Source organism: Anopheles arabiensis, chromosome 2 (genome assembly GCF_016920715.1).
Source record: "Anopheles arabiensis isolate DONGOLA chromosome 2, AaraD3, whole genome shotgun sequence".
In the NCBI taxonomy this organism is placed as follows: domain Eukaryota; kingdom Metazoa; phylum Arthropoda; class Insecta; order Diptera; family Culicidae; genus Anopheles; species Anopheles arabiensis.
Window position 1 is genome coordinate 90,533,646 of NC_053517.1, and position 12,751 is coordinate 90,546,396.

At 49.1% G+C, this 12,751-nt stretch overlaps 2 protein-coding genes across 2 annotated transcripts; both read left to right on the forward strand.

Annotated features, from left to right (window-relative positions):
* Positions 1–1,722: 1,722 nt before the first annotated feature.
* Positions 1,723–5,648, forward strand: LOC120894699 (solute carrier organic anion transporter family member 74D-like). Its single transcript, XM_040297454.1, has 7 exons — positions 1,723–2,393; positions 3,066–3,466; positions 3,561–4,401; positions 4,486–4,627; positions 4,724–4,846; positions 4,920–5,239; positions 5,311–5,648. Exons 1-7 carry the CDS (start codon positions 2,074–2,076, stop codon positions 5,477–5,479), a joined length of 2,316 nt encoding a protein of 771 aa, XP_040153388.1. The 5' UTR covers positions 1,723–2,073; the 3' UTR covers positions 5,480–5,648.
* A 4,086-nt stretch (positions 5,649–9,734) lies between these two features.
* LOC120893995 (solute carrier organic anion transporter family member 74D-like) lies at positions 9,735–12,661 on the forward strand. The gene is made up of 6 exons (XM_040296283.1): positions 9,735–10,710; positions 10,935–11,214; positions 11,283–11,480; positions 11,552–11,693; positions 11,756–11,952; positions 12,018–12,661. The coding sequence occupies exons 1-6, from the start codon at positions 9,852–9,854 to the stop codon at positions 12,403–12,405; spliced, it is 2,064 nt and encodes a 687-aa protein (XP_040152217.1). The 5' UTR covers positions 9,735–9,851; the 3' UTR covers positions 12,406–12,661.
* The last annotated feature ends 90 nt before the right edge of the window (positions 12,662–12,751 follow it).

The following is a 12,751-nucleotide window of genomic DNA, read 5'->3' on the forward strand; positions in this document are numbered from 1 at the left end:
AGAAAAAATCGCACCTTTACACGCACGAAATCGCGCGTACGATAAGCAACGCAAACGCGGCGGTCCGTGCCTAACACGGGGCAAGCAGTGGCCGCTGTCATCGTCGTCGTCACACCGACCGGCACCGGCTTAAATTGAACTTGATTGAATTAGGGTACCTTCTCCGATTCGCTCCACGGGCTTATCCCTTGAATCCGCCGTGTGGTAAGCTGATCTTTGCGATCGGCCGTGCGCTAGACGTAGATCAGTCGACGGTTTCATGCGTGACCCGATGGCTGTCCGGTGCCAAAGGTGTACGGAAAGGTGTGCGTTTCGGTTCTACTGCTAGCCCGTATCTTCCCGGTAGTTTGCTGTGTTCGCTCAAGGTGAAGGCTAAGACACAAGAAGTTTGTAAGTGTCAACCTCCAGATTAGAAACGAAACGTTGCGAAATCTTTCCACCACAGTGAGTGTGCAAAAATTGGTGTCTCCTGCTCACTGGATAACGCTTCCAATCGCGTGTTTGTGTATGATAAGGGGTTTTTTGTGTTTTATCAAGTAGCTTCCTGGCCCATCTCATCTCAGCTAGAGATCATTGCTCTCCGGTGATGTTTGTGATGTGTGAAAAAGGCGCCGGGGAAAACTGCACCCTAATGCACCATCTCTACTACTGCAATGTGCCGCAATAGGAGAGGGAAGCGCAGGTTAATCCATCCAACCGGGTCGAGCCTTTCTTGTGCTGGCAGAAGCAGGAATTTGAGATCTTGATTTACAACATCAGGCCGGAACGGTCAGACACTGTGCTCGCTCAGCCACTTCAGCATCCCAGATAACGAACTCGCACTTTATCAGATCATCCCCAGCACAATACAGAACAGTCCGATAAGAGAATGGTTTCACAAAGCATCGCTCGCGGTGATTGGGAACTCTCGGGTAGGATCAACTCTATCGTGGCGAGTTGGGGCCGAGTGAACAAGTTCTAGAACGACCGGCGTGCTTGTGTGCCAATTTTTTGACATAGCGCCAATGTGGATATGACGTCTACGTTGAGTTTATTTTAAGGTAGTTGGCTTTTGCTTGGTTTCTTTCTCACTGGAGAAATGAAGCTAGGGGAAAGTTGACAGATTGTGGGGGAAAACACAGTTGCCGCGTAAGTTGTAAGTACCGCCGCGATCGTCTGTCGAGTGATCGTCTGTTTGCGCCGTCACTCTTTCGGTGCTCGGTGCTTATCACCTCCCGGCAGCTCTAGTGCCGGGGTTAGTGCAGCAGCCCGGTATATATCATCCTTAATCCGCGCACGGGCGGTAGGGCGTCTTGCCCGCAGCCCAGTAGGGTTTAATCGCTGTTCAAATGTTCTGGTTTGCCGCCGCCCTCTCGCCGGCTTCTCCTCCTTATCAGCGACGCACTGCCTTCTGGGCGGTGCATCGAAACCCTACAGCCTCTGCCACGCATCGGTACGCTTATCATCCATATATCACGCTCGCAGCTTGTTTGCTTCTTCAGATGAAGATCACCCCACCCCGGGGACACCCGTCCGCATGCCCTAATGCCTTAAGCCTGACAGCAAAAGCGACCCCGCGGCTACCGGCCAGCCTCGTCTGACTGTCTGACAAATGGACCGGTCATCACCGTCATCATCGTTTGTCTTTTTTGTTGTCAGTGCTGTAAGAGCTGTGGTCGTTGTTGTTGCATTGTTTCCCTCCAGGAAGCTAGCGGGGCAAGCAATCCCTATCGTATTCGAACAAAACCTTTAGCCGGAGGCAACCGCATGGACAGAAGTCTGCTGGAGCCGCAGCGTTACGGAGCGTCCGCGTTTAGTGTCATCAGGAGTGGTGCAAGAAGATAGAGCTGTGTTAGGCTCCAACATTGGGCAGAGGATCATTCAGAGGTTTACTTTCATCTAGCAATTAGCTCATTGATCAGTCATCGTCCAATAAATAGTCGTTTGTGCATGTGTGTGTGTGTGTGTGTGTGTGAACAGTGATTGTGATGGTGTAAATTGTGAGAAACCCGTTAACACTGTAGCAGAAGCACCATTACCTGAAATCGTCGTAGCCATCAATACCCAGCAAGTGTATAGTGCAGTTAAGGTGAAATGGCGCCCGAAAAGGATGTGGATGTGATTGATGAGCCCCGGGAGCCGATGGGCAGTGGGAATGGTGTGGTTGGTGAAGGCAGAGAAGGAACAGATCGAGCGGAGGATGATGATCGTACCACTGATCAGGTGACCGAACAGGTGACGGTGGGCGAGCGTAAGGGCAGTTACGCCGTGTACAACAATGGCAAGAAGGCGGAAAAGGTACCGGAAATGGAGAAGATGCTGCCGGAGGACGTGGAGGACATGTACCGGGACATGCCAGTGACCAAGGATACGAGCTGTGGCTTTTGGATGTTTCAGGGTCCAATGCTGCAAAGGTAATTAGAGCCTTACGAGCTGTTATCTTTTCGCGTATTAGTTCTTTGCAGTCTCTGTTTGATGAAATTATAGCTTAGACAGACATTGATCTCAGGGAATCGAACTAAACTTGTTGATGTTTCCAAGAATTCGAGTGCTACGATATGGCATACTTTTAACACAAACATGGTCATACAATGGTTAAAGATACTGAAGTAAGGCACCTAAATGGCACATACGGCTTAGAGGATTTTGTACTCTACACAACTCAGGAATTAACTGCGCCAGGTTTTCTCGGACTCCTTTGTCGCTAAAAAATATGAATTATTTAAGCAAAAGTACATAATATTTTAATTGTCGTGAGTTAGTACAGTTTCCACGAATCTGTAACGGTTGCCTTTTGGGATATTAATGTCGTAGTTAGTCCTTCTTTCCTATTGAAGCCGGGATGGATGACTGAAATAAAAAAAAATATCGCCAGATATAGTTGAAAAAAGCTAATTATTATACACTTTTAGATCGTTTAGCAGAAGTCAGACTAACGATGCATTTCATCATGAATAGACTTGCACTGCAGTTCTAAACCCAAATTCTATTCCAAGATTTAGTTATTAGGTCACGCATTCAAGCCCAATTTTTCAACAATTCCCTCAATTCTTCACACATCTTCAACACTCCCCGTCCTAACGTAGATTCGCCAACAAGAAGGTGTACGTGTTCATGTACGGCGTGGTGGGCTGCATCTTTTCCGCCACCTATGCGTACTTCAACGGTACGATCACGACGCTCGAAAAGCGCTACAAAATTCCGAGCAAAAACACTGGCATTATCTCGGTCGGGAACGACATCAGCGCGCTGCTGCTGTCCGCCATCTTAAGCTACTACGCCGGGAAGGGCCACCGGCCGCGCTGGATCGCCTTCGGGCTGCTGATGATAACGGCGTTCTGCTGGCTGACCGCCCTGCCCCATCTGCTGTACGGGCCGGGGGAGGCCGCCCTCTCCCTGACCACCGAGTACGGTGCAACGTACGATGCGAACCAGACGGCCGAGGTGATGGAAGCCCAGAAGGCCAAAATCCTCTGCCGCACGAATGGTAAGAGCTGGTGACACTGAAGACACTGAAAAGACTATCTCGTTTAATATGATTCCTGCTCTTTCCCTTTGTTCCCCCCCCCCCCCCCCTGCAGCCACTCGCGGTGCGGAATGTGAACGGGAGGAGGGCACCCTGGCACCACAGATCGTGCTGTTTATCGCCCAGTTTATCTCCGGCATTGGAAGCTCGCTCTACTACACGCTGGGCGTCTCGTACATGGACGATAACATCAAGAAGTCGAAAACACCGGCCCTGGTCAGTGTGTCGTACTTTCTGCGCATGCTTGGACCGGCCATCGGGTACACGCTGGCGTCCTACTTCCTGAAGCTGTACATCTCGCCCTCGATGACGCCGACGATCAGCAATACCGACCCGCGGTGGCTCGGGGCCTGGTGGATGGGATGGTTGATACTGGGTGCCGTCCTTGCCTTCTTCGCCATCTTTATGGCCATGTTCCCGAAGCAGTTGCCACGTGCGGCCGCCCGGAAGCGTATCGCGCAGGAAAAGCGCCGCCTGGGCATGCAGCTGAGCGATGCGTCCAAGCGCGAGGATGAGCTGCCCGCTTCGTTCAAGGATATGCTGAAAACCTTCAAACGTTTGCTGCGCAACAAGATCCTGATGCTCAACAACATTGCCTCGGTGTTTTACTTCTTCGGCTACATGCCGTACTGGATCTTTACGCCCAAGTACATCGAGACGCAGTACAAACAGTCGGCCTCCACCTCGAGCTTGGTGACGGGCACGGTTGCGCTATGCTTTTCCGCGATCGGTGTGCTCCTGTCCGGACTGGTGATCTCGAAGTTTAAGCCCCGCGCACGGTACATGGCGGCGTGGAATGTGATCGTGGGTCTGCTGTCGGTGATGGGCATGATCGCGTACGCGTTTCTGGGCTGCTCGGCAAGCGAGAACTCGGTTATCGTTAACATTCCTTCGCAGTAAGTATGGAAGGGACAGTGAGATCATGTGTAAAAAGGATGTACTACAGGATGTACTCTATTTTATTTGTAATTAATGTGCAGAACGGATCTTACGCCCACGTGCAACTCGGCCTGCCAGTGCGATTACGTCAAGTACTCGCCGATCTGTGGTGAGGACGGTAACACCTACATCTCGGCCTGTCACGCCGGCTGCAAACGTCAGAACCAGTACGGTGATCTCAAAGTACGCTGACATTGACTCACAAAGCTGACGCTCGTGATCGACTCGGTTCGACTTGCGGCCACTATCTTATCGGTTGTTCTCCTTCCCTGTTCACAGATTTACGGTGAGTGTTCGTGCATTACGCCGGTGGTCAATTACACCAGCCCACTGTACAATCAGTTGCTGACGGGTGGCAATCACACCACCACCAGTACCGCTGCAGCTCGGGATGAGAATATGGTGAGAAGATCGCGACTCATCTGCTCTTATTGCTTCCCTTCTTAATACACTGTGCTTCCCTTCTTCGCTACAGTTCTCACTAGGCGGATCGGCCATTGCGGGACCGTGCCCGCTGAACTGCCAGAAAGAGTTCATCACCTTCCTGGTGGTGATGTGCTTCCTGAAGTTTTCTGGCGCCACTGGCCGGGCAAGCAACTTCCTCGTGTCCGTGCGCTGCGTCGACGAGAAGGACAAGGCCGTATCGATGGGTTTCGGCATGATGGTGCTGAGTCTGATGTCGTTCATACCTAGCCCGATCTTTTTCGGGCTCGTGCTAGACAAGACCTGCCTGGTGTGGGGCAAAACGTGCACCGGCAAGGGCAACTGTTGGCTGTACGATGGGGAAACGTTGAGGTACGGTTGCATTGGAAGCCGATCCGTTGTAAGAAACATGTGTACATAAACAATGTTTTTGATTTTTTCAGGTATTTGCTGAACTTCATTGCAGCGGCTTTCGTGCTGGTGGGCACGCTGTTCGATTGCGGTGTGTGGTATTACGTGAAGGATTTGAAAATCTTTGACGACGAGGTGCAGGATAAGGAAATTGCGCTCGCCGATAAGGAGGAGGAAGCGATCACGGATCGACCTACGTAGGCGGTGCACTTGGGGTAGTGTAAGTGTTGTTTTGTTCCTAGTGTCGTTAGCGGCAGGAAAACGGGTTGCCTAGTGAACGAGGAAACGGTTATGTATAGTGAAACTATGACGATTATTTAAATAATTAGATATCTGCTAAGAAATGAAAAGAACCAAATTTCTCAATTGATCTTTGTTGTTACGCCTGGTCATCCCATGTTCATTAAAGCTATATGAAAGAAAACGCGTTATCCAAATGAAACTAATGAGCTTAACCATTATTTAAGCAAATACTATCTTTGCTACAGGAACAAATATTAAAAATACTAAAAACAAAAACGATTCATCATTCAAACGATTTCACACTGCAATTCAACATCGAAGCTGTGTTTGTTTGACAGTATTATTATAATTCGGGCCGGTCTGGTGGTGCAGTCGTCAACTCGTGCGACGTAACATCGTGCCCGTCATGGGTTCAAGTCCCGAAAAGACCGTGCCCTCATACGTAGGACTGACTATCCTGCTATGGTAAAAATTAGTCACTGAAAGCCAAGCTCACTTGACTAGTGGGTGGGTAACAGGCAGGCCTTGACCGACAGCGGTTGTTGTACCAAAGAAGAAGATTATTATAATTCATTTATTATTATTATCTTTGTTATTCTTTTTTTTTTTAATTCTCAAAACATTTGTTTAAATTAGAACTTTTCACCAAAGTCTCCTTGGCGATTGTAGCGCCCTCTGCAAAACTTATGATAGCGAATACAACAACCACCAAAAGCTGGGTAAACAGCGCCACCTGTTGATTAGCTTGGAAACTACTATAAAACTACGCTTTTTTATTGCAGTTTAAAAAGCGCCCGCTGTGCAGATTCGAGCAGTTTTCTGCGTAGTTTTTTGCGTCGTTTTGTGTCAAAAAATACGCAAAAAACAGCGCTGGACTTCAGCCGAAACTACGATAGCCGGCGTATTTCTTGCAGTTTTTAGGTGCGGAACGAGCGCCATCTGCTGAAGGAATGGATGAACTATTTCAGACGGCGGAGCAAAAAAACGGCCGAAAAATTCAAAAAATATTGGCGCCCATTCCTTCCTCCTCTTCCTCTCACTCCCTTTCTCCTCCCTGCCTTGCCTTACTTGCGCTTCAGCCCGTGCTTTTCGCCGTCAGCTGATTGTGTGTATGCGTTGGTATATATGTACATTGCGGTTGTGTATTGTTATTGGTGAGTGTTAGCATTTATTTATTGTGTGTGACCTTGACGATGCGGGAGAAGCTGGTTCATTTTGGGATTTAAAGTGTTATCGGTGTATTGATGGTTTATTTTATTTCGTGCCGCTGCTGATGAGACCATTCGATGCCCCTGCCAATTGAGGGTGAAGAAGCCTATTTAAAACAAGCGTAGGAGAACGTCTAACACTAATCTAATATTTTTTTAATTTGAACATGTTTGATGCTTCAACGACCTTCTAAGCATCATGTAGCACGGTGTATAGTGGCAATAAAAAAATTTTTTTTTCAATGTGCCGGAATTTGTCTCGAGTTTTCTGGCCACGACACACACACGGACACACACACAGCGCGGGGAAAGTGATCGTCCACTCTATCATGCGGCGGTCCCCCTCCCCTCCCGGTGCTTTGAGTGAGGAACAAGCCTTTCTTGCGATAAGGTAGCCGTAATCGATCATGCGGGATGGGGGTGGGGGTTGATGGGGGGTGTGTGCTCGCCTGCGCGCTTTCGTGGGTGCGTGCTCGCGTGCACGCGTACGTGCATTCGTGCATGCGTGCATGCGTTCGTGCGTGCGCGTGTGTGTGTGTGTGTGTGCGTGCGGGAACTCCAAAACTGTTTCATTCTAATGCGTGCATTGTCACCGGCAGCGTCTACACACTCCATGCATTCTTAGAAAACGCACTGCACGCCGCCCGATCGATTACCGCTACCTACGAGACAATACAACCATTTAATTGGCACCACCATCTTTGCGACCGGGTCTGCTGTTGGGGGTATTAAAAAGACAAACGATCAAAGCAAACGTGCGTGTGATATGTTGTACATTTCTTTCCAATTCCGCTAGCGGACGCAAGTGGAAACAAAACTTGAATTGAATTCATACAAAAGAGGATTCTGGATTTGTTTATTACGGTGCGCGTATGGTGCTGCACCTGTCCGTCCAGAATCCGGCGGCTTGTTGGTTTTGAGTCGGTATCATGACGCCGAGCGACCGGCACTGCCTTGGAAATGGGTTCGGCTCGGTAGGTTAATGTTTTGGTCGATTGCATTCCGTGCATTTGTCGCGTCACAGCGGTAACACGGCATCATCAAAGATAAGCCAATCTCTTCTCCGGGTGTGGGCTGTTATGCTATGTTATTCCTCTTCTTCTTATTCTTATTATTGGCGTAATGGCCTACGCGATCATGCCGGCCTTTTCAGGACTTGAGTACCACGTAGCCAGATAGTCACCCCTTGCTACGGCGGACGGTTCATACGCGGTTAGAACCCACGACGGGCATGCTGTTAAGATGTGCGGAATGATGGCAGTGCCGCGGGCCCGCTCTTATCCAGCGGGCAACTTGCATACTGCCAAACTGTATCCTGCCCGATGCATACGCTGCAGGCAGGGGGAAGGATGCAGCTCCACAATAAAAAAACACCGTCATGAACACCTTCCTTTCTTTGACCGATGGATCATAACATTCCGGAAGAAAACACATTCGGCGACAGTTGTGCACACACACGCACACTCACACCCATGCGCATACGACTCAGCATATCTGTGCAATCTACAACATATAAAAGGAAAATCATAGTGTCACATAAACTTAAGCTTTATGTAATTTGGTTTAAGCTTTCCTATGCACGGCCATGGCCACCTGTCTTGCGTGCGCTACTTGGAATTAGGGTTCTACGCGTTGCACAGCAAACCCTCCAACGTGAACTAGCGATTCCTTAGTCATTTGTACATTGCAGCGATTGAACTCATTGCGCTTTTTTGGTTTGATTTGTGAAAATGCAACTTCATCGCCGCAATGTTTGTTAACGGTTTTTTTGAGCGCCACAACAGCTCGCGAGCATTGACCATACGCGTGAAAGAGATAGCGCTATGGAGGGAAAAAGCACGGACGACGACTGACAGCGATTGGCCGTCTGACGCACCAACACATCCAAACCTTCGACAGTGCGCTCAGGCGAGGGGTATGAGGCGGTGCCAGGGACGGGTAGCTCGAAACGCTGCTTGACAAATTTGCCGTAGGAGGGAAAAAGAAAGCATGAGAAAATGCGCGAAAGGGAATGATTTCTTCCGTCGCTTTGCACAGGGGGCAGCGGGAAGTCTATTAGTGATACAGGCAGGGCTTTTCCTGCAATGTTTGATACTTCTAAGCAGAAGAAGAAAAGGACAAACTTTAATTGATTTCCCCGGGTTATATTTTAGACAATAAATAAAGGATTCTGACATTTTTGGTACGGCACGGATCTAAGTAAACATACGTGGTTTATTATAAATTCACGCATTTTAATTAGTAAATAAAATGTTCAACCGTTCTGTCAAAGTTTCAAATGCCGCCAATCGAACCACGTACGATCATCTCAAGCACCAACAAATTATGATTGAACTAGACTAAAATGACACTATCGATAGCTTGCGAATACATTTGAAATCAAATTTCTAGTCATTTGCGTGAGAGCACATATGATTAGATGCATAATTAAATATCATACACCACCATGGAATCGGCAAGCGATTACAATTATATCCCCAATTTAAAAGCCACCGTCTAACCTCGAGCCCAATTTGCGAGCAATTCATCCTGATATTTGATTGCTTCAAATCGCATCGTTGATTGACTTTTATCGATTATTAGTGACCCGAAAGTTATAATTCTGCTGAAATGAATATCGCTTGATTAATAAACAGCACAGCAATATAAATAATAATAATAACCGTACAGCAATTAATCCTAGCTCAGTGGCTAATGACTTTCGGTAGATGAAGTAAACACATCTGTTAATTCATTCAACAAGTTGTGGAATAGAGAGAGCATAAGGCCGTTTGGTTTAATTATTTTCCCCCTGTTGGTGGAGCTTTATTTCAGGAACTATGAGTTTGAGCTAGTTGTTTGTCTAAAAGCGCACAGGTCAACGAATTCTAGTAAAACAGAAGAACATTTTCGCACAAAAGTTATCATCGCTCTCCACCGGCGACAAACAAAATGTCCAAAATCATGCTCCATGATATATGGTGAGGCACCGATCGTCACACCAGTATCTTTGTGTGCCCCGTATATCTGTGGGGCAATAAACCGCGGCCTAAGGAAAGCAGATAAGCCTACCGGGTGTGTGCATCGGCTCACGCCACGATCGCCGGTAAGCCATCCAGTTGACGGACAACCGTGCGAGCACCATGAACGGTAGTTTGGCGAACGGATTGAACGAGGGCCACCTGAACGCGCCGCCGACGAAGATCGCCTTCGATCGAAGCATTTCCGCGTACAGCGAGCGGGATGTGCAGTGCGGGTTTTGGGTGTGCCGTGGCCCTTTCTGGCAGCGGCTAGCCAGCAAGAAGCTGTACGTGCTGCTGTTCGGGCTGATGGGATGCATCCTCAACTCGACCACCTCCTACTTCTACGGCACGCTCACGACGGTGGAGAAGAGCATACAGATCTCGTCCCGCACGGTGGGTATCATTACCGCCGGATCCGACCTATCCTTTGTGCTGGCATCGCTCTTTCTATCGTACTACGCCTCGAACCGCCGCAAACCGCTATGGATAGCGATGGGGATTGTCAGCATGGCACTATCCTGCTTCGTGAACGCACTGCCCCACTTCCTGTTCTCAAAGGCGCAGAGCGAGCTGGAGCAGAATCTCGGCAACTTGACAAAGGGTGCGGATAACCTGTGCCGCGAGGATCGACTATCGCCAGACTGTTCGCTGGACGTCGGAGATATAAGGCCACAGATCGTGCTGTTCTTCGGCAGCTTCCTGTCCGGCATTGGGACATCACTGTACTTCACCCTCGGCCTAACCTATCTGGATGATAATGTGCGCAAGGAGAAGGTACCGTTCCTATCCAGTTTGGCTGCGTTCGGGCGGCGCATGGGACCGCTGGTTGGCTTTTCGTTGGCTTCCCTGTGTTTGAAGTACTTTGTGCACGTCGGCGTCGATCCGGGCTATAACCAGAGCGATCCACGCTGGATCGGTGCCTGGTGGATGGGTTGGCTAGCGCTCGGCTCCACGCTTATCATCATCGCACCGTTCTTTGGTAAGAAGTGCGCGAGTGCGCAAACGCAATTTCGCAACATGTTTTTGCAGGGGAGCAGGCAGGCGCCGACGCGGATTTGTTTTTGCTGTTGACACTTTCAGAGTCGTAGATAGTAGTGGCAGTAAAGCCAAATCCTGCTGTCTAGCCATCTGTCTAGCCAGTGGGAAAGTGGAATGCGTTCAGTGTTTAACATTTGTGCTCGCTTAACGGTCATGTCATTGCAGCCAGCTTCCCGAAGGTGCTGCCCAGGACGGCGGAACGCATATCGCTTTCCCGACAGGCGAGTCGCGCTAGCGGTACCTCGACCGCCGAAGAGGATGTTGAGATGAACCGGAAGGTGTCGTTCCGTGACATGCTGGTTACGGTGCGCCGTCTCGTTACTAACAAGGCGTACGTGTTTAACAATGTGGCCAGCATCTTCTACTTCTTCGGGTATATGCCGTACTTCCTGTTTCAAGCTAAGTACATCGAGATCCAGTATCGGCTGACACCGTCCCAGGCTAAGTAAGTATCGAAAACGGACGCAGGTTGCTTATTTCTTCAATAAATGTTATCCTCTATGAATGTGGCAGCATGATCACGGGCTCTACTTCACTCGTCTTTTCCGCACTGGGAATACTGATCGCCGGTATGGTGATCCAAAAGCTGCGTGTCAGTTCCAGACAGTTGGCCGGTTGGAACGTCATCACAAGCATTCTTTCGGCGGCACTCATCGTTGGATATGCGTGGTTCGGTTGCTCTGCGTTGAACAATGCAGATATCGTTGCTAAGTAAGTTTTAATCCAACTAAGTATAGTGGTATAGTAAGCAAAAATTAAACACATTTTAACCGTTCTTGCAGTTCTCAAGACGCATCCTGTAGTTTGGGATGCAATTGTGAGTTCGTGAAGTACGCCCCAATCTGTGGAAGCGATGGAAAAACGTACCTTTCGCCGTGTCATGCTGGATGCCGAGACTCGCTCAAGGATCCAACTGGAACAACGGTAGGTGACACTGCGTTCGTATGAAAGCAACAACTACTGATCGGTTTGTTAACACCTGCCAGCTTTACACAAACTGTTCCTGCATCGGGAGCTCGAGAGATGATTTGGATGCCAATTTCACCTCCTCCTACGGTTCGGCGACGCCTGGAAGTTGCCCAGTGGACTGTGGGACACCGTTCTACTTCTTCCTGATGTGCTTATGCTTGAACAAGTTTATCGGTGGCACAGAATCGGCTGCAAACTTTCTCATCGGCTTAAGGTGATAAACGTTTTTGTTAAATCTTGGGAGGATGTATAAATCAAAAGTATACTTCTTATTTGTAGATGTGTCGAGCCACGCGATAAAGCCATCTCGATGGGATTCTCGATGGCGATCAACACACTGTTCTCGTTCCTTCCCGCACCGATCGTCTTCGGTGCGATCATCGACCGGACCTGTGTGCTTTGGGGCCGTACCTGCGCTAAACGGGGCAACTGCTGGCTGTACGATGGCGAGGCACTGCGCGCATCAATGAACTACACGGCGGCTGTGTTTGTCATCATTGGCACATGCTTCGATATGGGCACCTGGTACTACTCGAAGAACTTTAAGATATTCGACGATAAGCCCGGCGAGCAGAGTGCTAGCAAGAGCCCCACGGAACGGGAGCTAGTGTCGCTCGTTAGTAAAGCGAAGGAAGAGGAGGCACAAACTACTCGTAACAACCAGTAACCGGTTTGATCACGACGACCTTGACGACTTCTTGTGTGGAGCTACGGACAGCCCGGGTGGATTGTGTCGTGTGCCATGCCGTGCTGCAGCATCTGTGTACCTGCGCGTTATCACTCGTTTGATGGAAAACACCGCTTATCGGTCTGAAATGCAAACAGACGACACCTAATAGGTGTGTGGTGGGGCGTGTGTGTATGTGTGTGTTTGTGAGTACACAATAAACTGACCCATGACTCTTGTTGTGGGTCCACACTAAGCTATCGTGTGAGTGGAGATGATTTAGAGCAGCCTAGAATACAACGGGATGCAAAGAGTAAACAGAAAAGGATCATAAAGATGTTATCAG

Coding starts and splice junctions, on each gene's coding strand:
- LOC120893995 (XM_040296283.1), top strand. CDS start 9,852: ATGAACGGTAGTTTGGCGAACGGATTGAACGAGGGCCACCTGAACGCG. Junction 10,711..10,934: donor CATCATCGCACCGTTCTTTG/GTAAGAAGTGCG, acceptor ATGTCATTGCAG/CCAGCTTCCCGAAGGTGCTG. Junction 11,215..11,282: donor CTGACACCGTCCCAGGCTAA/GTAAGTATCGAA, acceptor TGAATGTGGCAG/CATGATCACGGGCTCTACTT.
- LOC120894699 (XM_040297454.1), top strand. CDS start 2,074: ATGGCGCCCGAAAAGGATGTGGATGTGATTGATGAGCCCCGGGAGCCG. Junction 3,467..3,560: donor AATCCTCTGCCGCACGAATG/GTAAGAGCTGGT, acceptor CCCCCCCTGCAG/CCACTCGCGGTGCGGAATGT. Junction 5,240..5,310: donor TACGATGGGGAAACGTTGAG/GTACGGTTGCAT, acceptor TGATTTTTTCAG/GTATTTGCTGAACTTCATTG.